The sequence below is a fragment of the Protopterus annectens genome, chromosome 7.part0, assembly GCF_019279795.1.
Source record: "Protopterus annectens isolate FY-2018-M chromosome 7.part0, PAN1.0, whole genome shotgun sequence".
NCBI classification, from domain to species: domain Eukaryota; kingdom Metazoa; phylum Chordata; order Ceratodontiformes; family Protopteridae; genus Protopterus; species Protopterus annectens.
In genome coordinates this window covers 1706026610-1706045425 of record NC_056739.1, presented here as the reverse complement: position 1 = coordinate 1706045425, position 18816 = coordinate 1706026610, and the positions used below count along the sequence as shown (strand labels likewise).

The 18816-nt window shown below is 42.6% G+C and overlaps 1 protein-coding gene across 1 annotated transcript in view; it reads left to right on the top strand.

Annotated features, from left to right (window-relative positions):
- The window catches only part of SMARCAL1 (SWI/SNF related, matrix associated, actin dependent regulator of chromatin, subfamily a like 1), a 911772-nt gene that overhangs the window by 493756 nt on the left and 399200 nt on the right, over positions 1–18816 (top strand). Inside the window, exon 10 of the mRNA XM_044078228.1 lies at positions 10514–10654. Within this exon, the coding sequence (XP_043934163.1) occupies positions 10514–10654 (141 nt within the window). The remainder of the gene's footprint in view (positions 1–10513; positions 10655–18816) is intronic.

The following is an 18816-nucleotide window of genomic DNA, read 5'->3' as shown; positions in this document are numbered from 1 at the left end:
CCCAAGGAGCCTTTCAGGACACACTTGGTGAACTCCCCTCTAGAGGCAGAGGAGGGGGTAACAATGGAAGATGCCGCCCTCGTGGCAGAGGGGGTCCGCAACACCAGGGTGACAGAGATAACTTCTCTGGTCAACCCTGTCAGCGCTCCTGAAAGGAGGCCCGACTGTCCTGCTGTGGAGGCAGTAGGCGGTCACTTATCTTTGTACCCAGATGCCTGGCAAGATAATAACAAACGACAGTTGGGTACAAAGTATTATTTCCAGAGGGTATTTCATACCATTCTCCACTCCACCCACACCCCCAAGGAGAATCCCGGACATTCCACCCAGTTACAGGGAAGAAGCAACTATAGAAGTCTGCAAGTTGCTAGAAAAAGAGTCATCCAGCCAGTCCCAGCAGACCAAATAGGATCCGGAACTTATTCAAGATTCTTTTTGGTTCCAAAGAAAATGGGACTGGTGACCTGTTTTGGACCTCAGCATACTCAACCAATTTGTGAAGAAAGAGAAGATGTTAAGTTGTCAATCTCGCCTTCATTCTTGCTGGATGGGTTCGGAGCTGATTCTTGGCTCCGACTCGGCCACTTACTAAAGCTCGAGAGCTAATTTTACCGGCTCGAGGCAACCCTATATCCCATGATGCAAGGCGCTAACTACCCAGATCTCATTTGCCGCTTTCGCTAGCGAGGTGCATTTTTACCGGCTCCTGGTAAGTTTTCAATTTTCAGACTTTTAGTCACTCCCCTTCATTTTACTTCACTACTTTTATTATCTTAACTGTTAACGGTTATATTTTTAACCCCATCTCCCGTTAGTGGTTCCCCTTATCCAGTTATTTATCCCTTCCCCTAAGTTAGGCCTTAAGCCTCCCCCTTTCCTATTTTTGTCAGGGATTCTCTTTGGTGTTTGGGTGTGTTTGTATCCCTGTTTTATTTTATTTTTTATTTGGATTGCGTTGTGTGTGTGTGTGTGTGTGTGTGTGTGTGTGTGTGTGTGTGTGTGTGTGTGTGTGTTTTTTAGTACTTGGTGCTCCCCCTCGACACCGTTATGTCGAAGGACACAAAGGTCTCAGGCTTCAAGAAGTGTGACTCGTGCTGTCAGAAAATGTCTCTGACAGACGGTCACACTTCTTGTGTTTACTGCCTGGGACCTCTGCACCTGCAGGACTCTTGTTCTGTCTGCCACGCCTTCAGCCCAAGAGTCCTGCAGGAGTGCAGAAATAAATTAATACTGAGGGGCTTATTAAAGCCTGAGAGCTCCCCGACTAAGTCTGCTCTATGGAAGCCCTAGAAGCCAGTTAAGCCTTCGGCTCCAAGCCCTAAGCCATCGGCTACTGGTTTGCCTTCTGTGACGAGATCGGCTCCGGCTGGAGCCGATCCTTCTGTGTCACAGCTTACAGTATCGGCTCCACCCGGTGCCGATACCGCTAAATCTAGGCACTCACTGTCGGCTCCGGCTGGAGCCGACGTATCCTCGGCTCCTTCGGCTCCACCCATCTCCAGAAAGAGATCAAGATCCCCTTTGTTGGAGTCTATACATTCGGCTCAGAGATCACCCCTGCTCTCGGAGCGGAGCCATCAGAGCCAGTCTTCTCGGTCGTCCAGGCTGTCCGACCACGACCTTGAGAGAGTGGTGAGTAGACTATTAAAGTCTCAGGCATTGGCCCAAATGCTCCATAGCCTGTCTCATCAGACGGTAGCTATTACACATCCACCTAACATTCCTCCTTCGACTCTCCTACAGAGCTCTGAGCCGGAGCTCCTCGGAGCCATGACTGTTGTGGCTTTGGAGCCGATACCACCTCCCCCTTCGGCTACGTCGTCCTCTGCTCTGATCTCCTCCTTGATGCCTTCATTGGAGGGATCCGGGAGTCTGGTCTCTCTCATCGGCTCTGAGGGGGTGAGTGGCATCGGACCCTTGTCCGACCCCGTTCTCCCTCTCGGAGCTTCGACGCTGGTGAGCTCAGCCCCGACATCAGCCTCGGAGCCGTCCCTGTCAGTACGGCCTGGGGTTCCTTTCTCTTCAGAGCAGGAGCCTTCTGGCCTCTCTGATGGGGGAGCCTTCGAGGTGATGAGGAGTGTACTAGCCCCAGGGCGTAGTCAATGGTCAGTTCCATCAGCTCCTCCCACTACAGTGCCTGCTGACGTCTCTTCTCACTCTCTTGCTCCCGGACCCAGAAATCCAACGCCTCAGGTTTCCCCACTGGGAATATCTTCCTCTTCTGAGGCTTCTCCTGACCCGTCAGGTGAGCCTCCGCATAAGAGGACATGTAAGAGGAAACATCTAGACTCCCCCGAGTCTATTACATCCGATACTGACTTGGATGAGTCGGAGGGATCCCCAAGGTCCCCCTCTGAGGATGTCTCTTTCTCAGACATCCTTGAACTCCTTAAGCAGAGGGGGAACTGGCCTTCCCTTAATCCTTCCGAGGATGAGTCGGTATACCTGGAGGCATTCGGGTCTCGACCCTCCACCTCCTGGGTGTCTCCGCCTTTCGACCCTCTTATGGACGTGGTGGCTCGGAAGGCGTGGATGGCCCCGGATTCGGTGGAACCCATTCCTCGGAGGCCTTCTAAATTCATCACAGCCCAACCTGATAGGCAATTTTTGACAAAAGGTGTCCCGGTTGATGCCATGGTGGTGGCTGCAGCCACCAAGAAGGAACTAGCTGATCCTTCAGTACCTGTCCATCCTCCTAACAAGGATTCCAGGACTATGGATAGGTACGGCACGCAGATATTTTCTTCAGCGACCTTTGCCATGCGGTCGCTGAACTACTTGTGTCACTTCACCCGCCTTCAAAGAGATGTTCTTAAAGAGTTGGAAGAAGTTTTACAGGATCCGTCAGCTGCTGGGTCCCAGGATAAAATTAACTCACAGCTAGGAATCCTAAACTCCATCGTTAACTCCTCCATGCGGCTCATTTCATATGCAGCCGATGGAGTGAGTAGGGCCGCAGGCACAGGAGTGGCTTTAAGGCGTCAATCCTGGATGCGGCTTTGTAATTTTGCAGACCCCTTCAAGGCATCCCTCACAAACTCTCCCTTTGATGGTTCGACCTTGTTCGGACCTCAAGTGAAAGACACCTTGACTAGATGCGAACAAGATGGCAAGACTCTTTCTGCCGTAGGAGTCCGTTTCTCCACCCCTTCAAGACCTTACCCAAAAGGTCAGAAAGGAGGGAAAATGTGGTTCCAAATCTCAAGGAGTCACGCCTGACGACGAGGTCAGTTTACCCCAGAGGCAGAGGGGTAACAACAACAGACGCCCTAGGGGCAGAGGGGGTCCGCAGAATCAGGGTAGCAGGGAGCCTCTCTCTGACAAACCCTTCCAGCATCCCTGAGATGTTGCCCGATTGTCCACCTTCAGAGGCAGTCGGGGAAGATTATCGCTGTACCCAAAAGCCTGGCTTTCCCTTTCTCAAGACAAATGGGTACAGTCGATCATATCCGAGGGTTACAAAATTCCCTTTATCCAAACCCCATTTCAGCAAAAGGGAACCCTTCCAGACGTTCCACCCGGTCTAAGGGAACTAGCAGTACCAGAGATATCAAAACTGCTAGCAAAAAGATCCATCCAGCCAGTCCCAGCAGACCAAATAGGATCCGGAATCTACTCAAGGTTCTTTTTAGTACCAAAAAAGACAGGGGACTGGAGACCAATATTAGATCTCAGCAAACTAAACAAATTTGTAAAGAAAACAAGATTCTGGATGGTCACTCTTTCTGGGCAAGGACAATTGGATGTGCTCGGTGGACCTTCAGGATGCGTACTATCACATAAAAATTCACAGGTGCTCCAGAAGATTTCTCCGCTTTCGGCTGGGGGCCAGTCACTTCCAATTCAGAGCCCTGCCATTTGGACTCACTACAGCCCCCAGAGTGTTCACCAAATGTATGGCAGCGGTTACGGCTCACCTGAGACGTCAAGGATTCCAGGTGTTTCCATATCTAGACGACTGGCTCCTCACTGCCACCACCAGGCATCAACTTCTCCAAGCCAGAGATTACACCATTCACATTTGCAGAGGGCTAGGGATCTCTATAAATTTCGAAAAATCTGCCTTGTCGCCCTGTCAATCTATTACCTTTATAGGCACCAATTTGGACACCGTACAACTTTCAGCAAAATTAACAGACCAAAGGATCTTGGATATTCAAAACCACATCCATGTGATTCTCCAGAGCGACAAAATTCAGGCCAGGTTTGCCCTGAAAGTATTGGGTCTTATGGCGGCCGCCATAACACTTCTTCCCTTGCCCGCTTACATGCGTCTCCTACAGTGGATGCTGTTCGCCCAGTGGTCTTTTCAACGACTTCCCATGCGTCACAGGATCATGATAACTCCAACTTGCAAAAGGCATCTCACCTGGTGGATATTGTCCCCTCAAGTCCATCAGGGCAGACCCTTTGTTCCTCCCGCCCCGGTCACCACAGTTACATTGGACGCCTCCCTGATCGGGTGGGGGGGCATTATCAGGGCAGGATGGTCCATGGCACTTGGCAACCTTTCGAATGCCACCTGCACATAAATGTCCTGGAGATGAGAGTAGTGCTTTTAACGTTGCAAGCCCTCCACGACTCTCTTCCCCTGGGGACTATTGCAGTCCAAATGGACAATATGTCCGTAGTGTGGTATATCAACAAGCAGGGCGGAACCAAGTCCTATCCACTGTGTCGAGAGGCACTCAGACTTTGGCAGTGGGCAATCTCTTCTCAGCGGTTTCTGATAGCAATGCATATCCCCGGGAAATCCAACATCATAGCGGACAGGTTGAGCAGAGCTATTCTCATGCCTCACGAGTGGTCTCTCAAACAATCTGTGACGGAAGAGATTTTTCAGAAGTGGGGCCTTCCTTGCTGCGATCTTTTTGCTACGCCTCAAAACAGCAAATGCCCCGACTTCTTCTCCCTCTTCCCCCTTCCAGGCCATCCCCCCAGAGACGCTCTAATCCAAGATTGGCCCTGGGGACTTCTCTATGCTTTTCCTCCCTTTCCTCTAATACCACAAGTAATTCAGAAAGCAACCGCCTTGAGAGCCAAGATGATTCTCATTGCCCTTATTGGCCTCAACAGATATGGTTTCGTTCCTGCATCATTATCTTTGGTACAGCCATGGCATCTGGACCCGGTTCCAGATCTTCTGACCCACCAGTCGGGCAGCTGCACCAATCCATACCTTCTCTCAACCTCACTGCTTGGTTGCTCCACTTCCATCCCTAGCCAGGCTTCCTATGATTTCTAATCCCGTCCGGGATATCATAGTAGCTTCCTTAAATCTTCCACCAGAAGGATTTACACTAGTAAATGGCAACGCTTTCTCCTTCTGGGCAAAAGCTAGAACATAGATCCCTTTACTGCTCCGATTCATTCGGTCTTGGAATTCCTAGCAGAAATATTTCACTCAGGATCTTCTTCCTCCACAGTAAAAGTTCAGTTGGCAGCCATTTCAAATTTTCATATTGGCTTGTTGGACCACAACATCATGTCCCATAAACTTTGCAAGGCATTCCTTAGAGGTGTGTTTTTACTTAAGCCTCCGATTAGAGACCCCCCACCACAGTGGGATCTAAATTTAATCTTAACATCCTTGATTCTTCCCCCCTTTGAACCTGCGGCTACCTGTTCATTGAAATTTCTTTCTTGGAAGACACTCTTCCTGGTCGCCATTACTTCTGCCAGGAGAGTATCTGAGCTTCATGCCCTCTGCATTCGTCCTCCCTACTTAATCTTCCACAAAGACAGAGTTTCTCTAAGGACTAATCCGTCTTTTCTACCCAAAGTGGCATCGCAGACGAACTTAAATCAATCTATTGATCTTCCAGTTTTTTTCCCAAATTATTCTAATAGAGCGGAGCAAAAGCTACATTATCTCGATGTTCACCACCAACTCAGATATTATTTGGACAGAACCAAACAATTTAGGAAATCTGATCAACTGTTTTTATCCTATGCAGAGAACAGGAAAGGCCTTCCGGTATCCAAGGTAACCCTATCTAGGTGACTGTCTTCTGTGATTACATGCATTTATCAACTCAGAGGTAAAGAGTTGACTTCTAGGCCAAAAGCCCATTCAACTAGAGCACTAGCTACATCTACAGCTTTTCAGGCTAGACTTCCAATAGACAGTATTTGTGCGGCAGCCACATGGGCCTCTCCTCATACCTTTGTTTCACATTACAAATTGGACTTGGCCTCCAGAAACAGAGCAAATTTTGGTTCCACCATTCTCAAGAGTCTGTTCCATTGAGCCACCCAGGATAAAGGTGCTAGGGACGCGGTCCCATCCAGCAAGAATGAAGGCGAGATTGACAACTTAACATTGAGAAGTTATGTACCTACCATAACGTTCCATGTTAGTTGTCTTCTCTCGCCTTCTTTCTTGCGTCCCTCCCACCATCCCCCTAGCCTGGTCAGACCGAGAAGTTTGTTCCTCTTCCTGAAGAGTCCTGATTCAATTTTTTTCCAAGCTAATTAGCTTCCTAGTGTCACTAGATCAGATTGGTCTTTTTCAAGGGATTATTTCCCCTTCCTCCTCCTCTCCAGTTGGAGGAATATATTGCATAATTTTTCCTTAGCTACCAAACGAGATCTGGGTAGTTAGCGCCTTGCATCATGGGATATAGGGTTGCCTCGAGCCGGTAAAATTAGCTCTCGAGCTTTAGTAAGTGGCCGAGTCGGAGCTGAGGATCGGCTCTGAACCCATCCAGCAAGAAAGAAGGTGAGAGAAGACAACTAACATGGAACGTTATGGTAGGTACATAACTTCTCATTTTGGATGGTCACGCTACAGTCTATACTTCCCTTTTTAGGGAGAGACAGTTGGATGTGCTCGATAGATCTCAAGGATGCGTACTACCACATAAAAATAGCCAGGCCATCCAGAGATCATCTGCGTTTCCGGCTGGGAGTCAATCATTACCAATTTCGAGCCCTGCCCTTTGGTCTCACTACAGCCCCCATAGTGTTCACCAAATGCATGGCAGTGGTCACGGCTCATCTGAGGCATCTAGGATTCCAGGTGTTTCCTTACCTAGACGATTGGCTCCTTACCTCTACCACCAGACATCAGCTGATTCAGGCAAGGGAATACACTCTGACACTCTACCATCACTTAGGCATTACAGTCAACTCAGAAAAATCTGCCTTGTCACCATCGCAGCATATCGTCTTTTAAGAATTAGACACTTCAACCACCACTCTATGACTACCAAGCGAGAGGGTCTTTCTTCTTCACCAGCATGTCAGTTCATTAGTGTCGAAGGACAGAGCACCAGCCACAGAAGTCTTAAAAGTATTACGTTTGATGGCTGCAATGATCTTGGCCGTACCATTAACATGGATGCATATGCGGATTCTTCAGTGGCTGCTGTTCACTCAATGGTCCTATCAGGAACTTCCAATGAGTCATATGATTTTAATTACAAACTCTTGAAAGAGAGATCTCCAATGATGGTTGATGTCTCTTCATGTAACCATAGGGCACCCCTTTGTACAACCCCCTCCAGTAGTCATTGTGACCACGGACGCTTCCCTGATAGAGCGGGGGGGGCATTTTCAGGGAAAGACTGCCCAAGGCACATGGACGGATCAAGAGTCACATCTGCATATCAATTTTCTGGAGATGAGAGCTGTACTTCTGGCGTTGCAGTACTTCCAAGACTTTGTTCCTCTAGGGTCGATTGCAAGTCAGACAGACAATATGTCAGTAGTCTCGTACTTGAACAAACAAGGCGGGACCAAGTCTTACCCCCTTTGCCGAGAGAGTTTGGCAGTGGGCTGTCTCCTCCCAGCGCTTTCTGTTGGCAATGCACATCTCGGGGAGATCCAACCTTCTAGCAGACAAACCGAGCAGGGCAATTTTGTTGCCGCACAATTGGTCCCTCAAACAAGAGATTGCAGACAGGATTTTCCGCAAATGAGGCCAGCCTTGCTGCGATCTTTTTGCCAATCACATCAACATGAAATGCAGAAGCTACTTTGCCCTGATTTCCCCCTCCGGGAGAACCCCCAAGAGATGCATTCCTACACGATTGGCCCCCGGGTCTCCTCTATGCATTCCCTCCAGTCCCTCTAATACCCAGACTTCTACAGAAAGCAGTGTCGCTGGGAAGAACTGTCATTCTTATAGCCCCTCATTGGCTTCGGCAGATTTGGTTCCCATTTCTTCATCATCATCTATTGGAGGATCCATGGATCCTGGACCCAGTTCCGGGCCTTCTGACGCATCCGTCGGGGGACCTCCATCCTTCATTGCAGTCACTGAAGCTAACAGCTTGGCTGCTCCAGTTCCCCTCATAGCCAGGCTCCATGACCTTTCTAATGAGACAAGGCAGATCCTCTTGTCTTCTCATAAGCCGTCCACCAGAAGATTATATCTATGTAAGTGGAAGAGATTTTCCATATTGGCCTCTAAGCAGAACATTGATCCTTATCAAGCCCCCTTGACGTCCATTTTAGAATTCTTGACTGTGATCTTTAATAAAAGAGCTGCAGCTGCTACAGTTCGGGTCCATTTGGCTGCTATGTCTAACTTTCATCTCTGAGTGGACGGGCTAAACATATTGTCCCACAAGTTGTCTAAGGCCTTTCTCAAAGGAACCTTTCACATGAGGCCTCCAGTGAAGACTCCTTATACTCCTTGGAATCAAAATTTTATGCTATCTCATATAATCCCCCCCTTTTGAACCAGCATCATCTTGTGACCTCAAATTCTTATAGGTTCATAGGTTAGTACTTATGGAAAACCATATTTCTGGTAGCTATTACTTCTGCTCGCAGAGTGTCAGAACTTCAAGCCTTATCTATCAGCCCTCCTTATTTGATTTTTCATGCTGATAGAGTATCTCTTAGGACAAACCCCTCCTTTTTGCCCAAAGTTTGTTTGAAATCTAATATCAACCAAGTCATTGAGTTGCCAGTCTTCTTCCCTAACCATTCCAATAACCTTGAATATATGCTGCACAAACTTGACGTTCACAAGCAGCTCAGATATTATTTGGATAGAGCAAAAGATGTCAGAAAATCAGTCCAGCTCTTTGTATCATTCTCTGAAGCCAGAAAAGGTAGACCAGTGGCTAAAACAACACTTTTGAAATGGCTATCTGATTGTATTACCTTTGTTTATTCAGTTGCTAATATGCCTTTACTACACAAGATTAAAGCTCATTCTATCAGGGCAGTTTTGTGCTCCAGCCACTTGGTCTAAACCTCATACTTTTGTCACTCATTACAAAGTTGATAAGGCCTCCAGGGACAGGGCTTCCTTTGGGTTTATGGTCCTGATTAATGTACTCCCATTGGCCACCCAAGATTGAGGGTGCTAGGGACACTACCCATCAGTAAAGAATGAACGGCGAGATTGAACAACTTCACATTAAGAAGTTATGTACTCACCTTAGCGTTCCATGTGAGTTGTTCCATCTCGCCTTCATTATAACGTCCCTCCCTCCATCCCCCACCTGGCTGATAGTTGACATAGAGGCTGGTCTCATTCTGGTTACTCAATCCTTCTTCCTCTCTATGGGAGGGTAGTTCTCTTACGTGGATATAGTACACGCAGCAAACAAGATCTGAGGTAATTCCAGCAGTGCATCATGGGATAAGGGGCTTGGTCTCGAGCTACTAGTAAACCTTGAGCTTTGCAAACGGCCGTGTCAGAGCCAATGGATCGGCTCCGAACCCATCATTAAAGAATGAAGGCGAGATGGAACAACTCACATGGAATTTTATGGTGAGTACATAATTTCTTATTATGTTTTGTTTAGTTCCTTCCTGTATATCCTTAGCTGCCATAATACAGCCCTTTTTAATCCATATACCTAAATGCTTCCTCTTATGTCCCCATATACATGGGTATTGATGAACCAGTTCATGTGTGGGTTCAGTTTACTCATATAGCTTTTGTTTTATCTTCATTTGTTTAATATCTTGAAAAGACCTGAAATTGCCTCAAGCTATTCCATACCACCAAGATAATTTTGTCTGGTTTGTCAAGTACTTAATAATATCTTCTTGTAAATAAAGTTAGCTTGTTTTAATTACCATACCAGTTATGTTCTTGAATTTGTTGATTCCCTTATTTTCTTTGCTCTACATATGAGGCAAATAGCAGGAGGTAAAGAGGACAGTCCTGCCTTGTTCCTCTGTTCAAACACAGTTTGTCAGAGAGAACTTTCCCACTTTAATTCTTGCCTCTGAGTCTTCGTAAATTCTCCTAATTAACCCTATTACTCTATCAAGGAATGTAAAAGTAATCATTATGTCTTGACAAAAATCCTAAAGACCCATTAGACTTGCATGAAGATGTGGGCAACAAAAATATTTTGAAAACTTATTTCAGAATAATGTCCTTAGAAAAAGTTTTTTCTTTTGCTAAATTCTGAGTACTTTTACATGATCTCACAGTATTATTCCATTGATATTGGAACTGTTAATATGTATGTGATTTGACAGTACATATCTGCTGAAGGTGTGATACTATTAAGCTGTTAAAATTCTTACTTATTTCCAGGTTGCCAAACGAGTAATTTTATTGTCTGGAACCCCAGCCATGTCACGGCCTGCAGAGCTGTATTCTCAGATTACTGCTGTCAAACCCACCTTTTTCCCACGTTTCCATGAATTTGGATTGCGCTATTGTGATGCCAAACAGGTAAGCTCAGTATTTGTGCTCAATATGCAGTGCATACTGTACCCAGTTTCTTTCAAAAAGGCAGAAATAAAGGATTGCAACTGATCTAAGTTATCGAGTTATTTCATACTTTTTTGAAAACAGTGGCAGTGTCCTTGTAATTTTACTTGTATTATGATTCTAGTTTTGTGTATAGTCAGTCACAGTGACCCTCCTGTTTTCTTAACAATGGATTAAATTTAGACATGAGGTGATACTATATAGGCATTATTTATTTACTGTTCATCAGTCTTATATTTCTCTATGTGGGTACGTAGTACTGTCACTGGTTTTAAGTATTGCTAAGGTATAAATAAGGTGTGAATGCACATAGTTGTAAAGTCAGTTTATTTTAATGCCATTGTTGGAGCATAATGCTTTACCTGCTTCTTATTTCTGTTTGAGGACAGTTCAACTCAGGTACAGGATGTTTTTACCCCTGCATTAACGCATTTCATATCTAGATCTGTAACAACATTTTTAATAATTTATTACACTCAGCAAGAATAAAGAAAACATATGACAATCGTACACAATTGCACAGAAAATAACCCATCTTTAGACAGAGCAAAATACTATTAATTCACAATTTCTTAATGGGCTGACTTTAATATATATAACTGTTTAAAATACTTGCATTTGATCTACATAAAATAATAATATTATTAATGTTGTTGCTGTTGTGTCTTTCTGCTTTTCCCGTTTAGGGGTCGCCACAGCGGAACTCCGGTCCGCTAATGATTGGTAGTTGATTTTTACATGCCGAATTACCAGCCCTGATGCACAACCTTCAACAAAGGTACACCCATTCATGCATGTCTCCACGCAGAAGACGCTCTAGCTGAGAATCGAACCGGACAGTGTCTTACTGTGAGGCGATAACGCTACCGCAGCACCACCACTGCGGATAATAATATTAATTTCTTATAGGTTCATAGGTGTGTACTTGGCTAATGGCCCTGGAGCCTTTACAAGCCTAGCCCATAGGATTACCTTGGCATTGCGCCACCTGACATTAGTTCCCAGTTCCTCTGTCAAGTAGAGTAGAGCCACTGGAGTGATCCCCAGGGTGAATTTCCTATCCACTCACCAAGATTTCTCTTGAAGAGGGACAGTGAGGTGCTCTGTTTAACATGTATGGGAAGTCTGTTCCAGAGCATGGGCAGTCTCTGGGTGAGGAGTCTGTCCCTCCAGCATGTTCTGTTGATTGTGGTAATGAGGTTGAGAACTCTGGAGCTTGTGGCGCGGAGGTATTAGAGGGAGGGATTATGACTGTAATGGTTAAAATGTTAAATATGTTAACTTCCTATGTAAAATTCCTGATTGATTTTATTAACATGTTGAAAACTATTCTTAATTAATTATATATTAAATTAAAATGTTAAATAAATTAACATTTACATATTAAAATGTTGCATAATACATTAAAATTCCATGTAAATTTTTTAATTAAAATATTAATTAGTAAAATGGTTTTATTAAATTTAATTGAGATTAAATAATCCGGGGTCAAACTGTCCAATAAATATTCTCGAAGAATATAAATGTGAATTTAATATGAAAGTGTATCCAAGTGCATTGGGGTCAAACTGTCTGGGGTCAAATACTGTCCCGCTTCCGTTCAACTCCTATCCTTTGACAACCTGACAACACTTTGTTTTCTCTCACTTTGTCACCTCACATGGTACAGGTTGATATCAACCAGCCTCATTAGTTAAAAGCTCCCACTGCATCCTCTGCAGAGTAATCCTTTGCTGCAGTCCGTTATTAAGTAACTAGTTAGCTGACACAGAGGTGGCACAGGTGTGTGTATGTGTTTGTAGCATTCTTCCACAGCCCACACAAGGAGTTTTAGCTGGATCCTATGCCTCATACAGCATTACCATAGTGTTATAGATATAACTTCATCCAATGTCTGTCACAATCTGCTGTATAGTTTTTAGAGTGTCATGCCAGTTGCCATCTGTCTCTTTCTAGAGTCAGTCTTGCAACAGTCGATCCCCTTCCCAGAAATGGAAGTACTGGCTGTCGGACTCTTAGTCTTTTGTCCCTATTGGCTCCTCTGATAAACAGTATAATCTGGAGCAAAACAGTTTTGACTAGATGTTTAGCTCCCTTCTTGCCCATGCCTGTTACACAAATACAGCTGTATTCATACCTGCTGTGATGTTAGATGTGTATCCTTCTCAACATACAAGAAGGAAGGTTTAAAATTTCCAGTCATGGTCAGAACCAGTAATTATGTGCTGCTAGTGGGGACTTGTATAGAACTGCTTTAGATTTCTAGATGGGTAAAAATATGTGAGATTTCTAGACCCATTACCCTAGTGGAAAATTTATTACTCTGTGACGTCTTTGTATGTATGTTACATATCCTTGACCTTCAGTGCAGCACTTATTTTTTTCTTGTCATTTGAGTAAGTATCTGTGTATTATTGAGTGTCACTTACTGTATTGTCTTTGTCCCAGTTGGACAGCAGAAATATTGAGCTCAGTCCATTCCTAGCTCTGTCTTTCTAGGTACAAATGACTGCAGAAAAGCTTTTAAAGTATATCCTCAGTGTTTAACCCATGTAGGTTGATAAGAGGTCTAAGGGTAATGCCTTTTAACATTGGGCTGTACGTCATCCAAAGTGGAAAATTTGGAAATGTGGACTGAGTTACATGTCTGACATTTTAGCCGTCTTGAAGATATGACAAAAAGTCATAAACTCGTTCAGTTGTTCTTTAAGGTATGAATTGATGGGCTGAGTTTGATTGAGAGGGGAGTTTACTCCATAGGCATGGAAGTTATAGAGATACGATGCTGTTACTTTGTATGGTACCGCTGTCATTACCTTTTAGTTATCTAATTATTTTCCATATCTGTCCAACACATGTGTCTAAGCAACATTCTTCAGTGTTATTCACCAGGTAGACAGCTACACTACCAAATTACTTCTCCACATAATCCCCATCTAATAACTTCACTGGTACTATGTATTCCACCTAGGAATCCAGACATTGGAACTCCCTGCCTCTACTCCTCAGGCAAAGTGACATTAACAAGCCTTTCAAATTTAAAACACTGCAACATTTATCCCTTGTTCCACACCAGGCTAACCCTACACTGTCATCACCTGTCTAGACAGCTTTTACAAGATGTCCCCTGTTCTATTCTGCCTTTTCCTTTTTTTTTCAGCTGTTACTCATCTTCCACTCTCAAAATGCTTCCTGTCTACTTTATTCTGCTTCTGCTTTTCCATCCTCTTCAGCTCTGTTCTTTCCCTAATAGTTCCCTCTCTCTTTTCATTGTTTCTCTTTCCCAAATCCACTTACTTGGACTGCTCTAGACCTAGATCTAGACTGTTCTCTTCTTACCTGCTCTAAACTCCACTCTGGATAATTACCCAAGAACTCCTCTCTACTACTAACACTGTTTATGCTCTCTACTGCATTGCAAATACTATTCCTATTGTGCTGTTCTACTGCTATGTAACTGAATATAAATGTGATTGATTTTAAAGTTGAATCTCCTTTGTATTTGTAATTGTGACGAATTGTCAACACAATTTATTGTAAATTTGTAAGATTAATTTCTGCTAATGTTTGCTCATAAACTAAGTTTGTATTATTATGCTGTCTTACTAGGAAAAGTACAGTAAACTCTCAGTTAACTGGCACCCATGGGGCTTGATAGATGCCAGATAAGTGTCCTTTCTGGTTGCTTGAGAGTTGATATTAAAAATAGACCTGAGAAATACTATACCCTGTACTATATCATAATATAAACACTGTACTGATTTGATTTTAATATTGAAATACAGTAATTAAAATCCTGGCTGGAATAATATTTGAAACTTATATTTCCAGTAGAAAGCGTGTCATCCAGAATGGTTTTCAGTGGCACACTGAGTGGATTGGAATTGAATAGAGAGGAGGAGAGAGAGTAAATGCATGTATCAAAGCAGAAGCAACTATGTGTGAGAGATAGAAAAGATGTATGAAAGCTGAAGAGAGTGTGTATGAGAGATCAGAGAGAGAGAGAGAGTGAATGAATGCATGTATGAAAGCAAAAGCGGAAGTGTGCGAGAGAGTCGAGAGATGTATGAAAGCTGAGAGAGTGTGTGTGAGAGATTGGAGACAGAAAGAGTGAGTGAATGCATGTATGAAAGCTGGTGTGTGTGTGTGTGTGTGTGTGTGTGTGTGTGTGTGTGTGTGTGTGTGTGTGTGTGTGTGTGTGTGTGTGTGTGTGTGTGTGTGTGTGTGTGTGTGTGTGTGAGAGAGACTGGAGAGAGAATGTGCAATCTGATATTTAATGCAAACTGACTGGTGAAAGCGTTGACATTTTAGCAATTTGACTTGTTTGGTATGACTTATTCTCAGGTTGGGGAGACAGAGAATTTATTTGTATCTTCCTTTTTAAAACTCTAAAACTCTACAAACGTAAGGTATGTTTCTGCAGGGGGAAAACAAAGTGCAGCACATGAAAAACTGAATTGTTCATACTGTACTATATATCTTCGATTTTTTTTCTGGTTGCTTGAGAGTTCTGGTTGCTTGAGTTCCAGATAACAGAGTTTACTGTATTGTAATTTTTTCTTTTGTGCACTTTTTCTGTTTTCATATCGTTGTATGGCGCTTTTCTCCCTACGGCTCCACTGAAAAGAGATTAATTTGCTAACCTATTCAGACCATTCCAGTAAACAAATGCAACATTTCATTTATTTGTTTGTTGCTTTTCATTATTATTAATTATTTCAGGTATTTTAAGCCATTACCGTTCAGTGCAAAGACAGGAGACTTAAGGGTTGTGTTGTGTCTTCTACATATATGTTAATAAATACAAAAGTACCTCTTATTTCAAGGCATTCTGCATAGCTCCACTACATGTGCTCTTGTAACAGGTAGTACAAAAGCCAGTTCCATGGTACAGTGGGATAAATTACTGACTGAGCTCTAGCTGACCTAGGTTAGACTAGTGGCCCAGACATTGGAGCTGTTTTGGGAGGGACTTGAGCAACAGATGATGTCTTGACCATCTCAGAGGAAGGCTGTGGCCAAACCTTACTATAAAAGTACTCCCTGTTGCAGAACAGATAACACTTCTTGGATAGCATTGCAGTCCCACAAAGCACTGCTTCTCATTGTAACTAGAAGAGATGTGTGGAAGCTACTTGTATTACAGATAGGTTTGGATTGTGTAGAACGTCATGACAAGATAAAAAAAATCTGTTTTTTTTTCAGCTTCTGCCCATAATGGTCCTTTAATCAAACCCAAAACACTATCAAGATGTAATTATATAGGTTTGTTTTCTTCTTGTTTGTTAAATGTTTACAGTTGAACAATCTAAATGCTTTGTTTTATATGATGCTTCTGGTTTTATCTTTGGGAACGAGGGAGTTTAATAAAAATTATTGTTAGAAGAAACAAACATGATGCCTTTTACCAGTATGCCTTGCCTCTAACATGCACCTAAGCCACTGGTTGACAGACAACAAAATAGATACAACCGTCTGTATTATTACTTTTTAGCTTTGGTTTCTTGTCGAAGCATAGAGACAGACTGATGGTGAGTGTTCATATCATAGTGAAAGTGTAGTGAAAAGGAGGAAAGAGACGCAAAAAATTGACAATTTGTCATAGTCTAATGTTAGTACACATATTTAGAGGTGGTGACAGAGTGATAAGTGATTGTCATATTCTCTGTCTTTGTTCTGTATACAAAACTTTCCTCTTGCTCAGGGCAAAATCTTTGATGATGTGGCCACTGCTAAGAAGCTAACAAATATGTTGTCTTAGCTAACTATGATTCTGAAAATAGCTTCACCACCTTCACTTAGTACAGTTTGGGCATCACTGTACAGTCTTCATTGGAAAATGTTCAGTGTCCTGAATGTAGCCCCATGAGGGGCATTTTTGGAGTTAGTCATTTGTTAATCCTGGTTCATAGACAATCAAACCAAATCAAGTATCCGTGGCTCTTTTAAAACCTACAGTACTCCCTAAATTTCTAATGTTGCAAAGGTAATTTATTCCACACACAATCCACTTTAAAGGGAAAACATGGTGCATAATATGAGTTTGAACTGTGGAAATTTACTGGGAAACCACAATTTCTGTGTTGAGATGACTGTTTCAAAAACTGATTCCCTAAGTGGCAGATAGTTATTCATCATTTCTAAACTTTTATATATTAATATAAGATCTCCACAAACCAGTCTGTATCAAACAGGAAATAGTAACAAACTTTTTAATTTCTCATTATAGGAAAGATTACCTATCCTCGGTGATCATTCTGGTGAATGATTTTTGTACCTGCTCAAGTCTTATGACTTGGAAGAGGCTATAAGAACAAAAGGGACCAACAGTATTCCATTACTGGTCTCACTGCTGATTTATATAATGGAAGCAGGACGTCGGCCTCATGACTGCCAATGTAACATCTGATATTTCTTAAGGTATTATCAAACCTTCTTATGACACTTGATAAATGATCATTAAATTTAAAACCGGAGTCCAGAATTACATCCAAATCCTTTACATTATTTACCTTGGGTAGTATTTGATTGTTTGAGGCATATGATTTCCAAAATGTGTAACACTAAATTTTCTAGAATAAAACTGCATTCCAATGAAATTTAACCATTTAATCCAATAAATTAGAATATTTTTGCAACATATTCTGATGCAGAACATTATATATAATACCATCCACAATGGAATTATCTGCTTACTTGCGCAAACAGATTTTATCGTGCTCTGGAAAGCATGTCATAAATATAGCAAACAACCCTGGTTCCAACATAGATCCTTTTGGAACTCCCCTAAAATTCTGACCATAGATTCCTACTCCCTTAGCCAATTAACAACCCAACTAATAATATAAGGATTCAATTTAAGTTCAATTTACATCCAAAATAGTTTTTTGGCTTACTGTATCAAATGTGCTTGCAAAGTCAGGGTGCACTATATTAATGGGAAGACCCTGAGCAGGTAGAGTTTCAGAAACAGATATTTTTCAGAAAACTTAAAAATTATTAAAGCCATCCATAAGCCATATACCATCTAAATAAAAACTTAACACATTAGTTAAACTTGAATAGCCTGATGTAAAGCCATGTTGGAAAATGTCAAGGGCTGGGCCAGAATTAGTACAAATGCAGCATTCAAATGATTTACTTAGAATAGGTGTCAAGCTGATAGGTCTGTAGTCTTCTATCAATGAGCCTTCATGTGACTCCGGAGTGGGTACAAAGCATTCAAATGATTTACTTAGAATAGGTGTCAAGCTGATAGGTCTGTAGTCTTCTATCAATGAGCCTTCCTGTGACTCCGGAATGGGTACAACAGTAGCTTTCTTTCAGTAAAATGGCAGGAGCTGGCCTGCAGTTTCTTCTCATTTACTTTGTATTGCATAGATTTCATTAAAAAAAAATGAGGGTTTAGTTAGAACATAGACTACAAGACTGATATGCATTGTAGTAAGATGTGCACTTAATGCAAAGGTGCAAAATCAGTAGCAATTTAGACACATGATTTGATTCTCTTAACATTTGTTTGCAATAATATATGACTGTCAGCAAATATCTTAACAAAGCTAGAGCTCCCAGGCTGTCCTTAAAACACTAATATTTTACGTAGAGGATCTTAGCTGGTTAACAAATAATTAAATAATATAACTGACTACAGTGTCTTTCTCTGACACGGCTGCCCAATTGATTATGGTCTTTGCCTCTCACTTACCTTTATGTTTTCTTTGAGAATGATTTTACATTTCTTTACCCGTACTTTGTGCTACATTGAGAAGTTAAGCCTTAACTTGTGTATGCTGAGTTATCCTTAAATTCTTATTGCTACTGAAGAGTTTCAGAAGCAGATGTTTTGCAGAAAATTGAAGAATGGTTAAATCCATTCATAGGCATATATATTTCTTGTCTGTATGCAGTATTTCTGACCTTAGTGAATGCTATGTGCCCTTTAACTCGTAGTAGATTTTTATGAGTATATAAAGATGCAGACATCATAGTTTAATGCTTACTCTTACCTGCTGCTGGTACTTTTGTTCCAGCAGCTTCCCCCAGACAGTCCCAAAGTTCGGTGTCTTTGCTACTGGCAGTTAAAGTTTCATTGTTTTCCCCCAGTAGTTTCTTGCTCTGAGAAA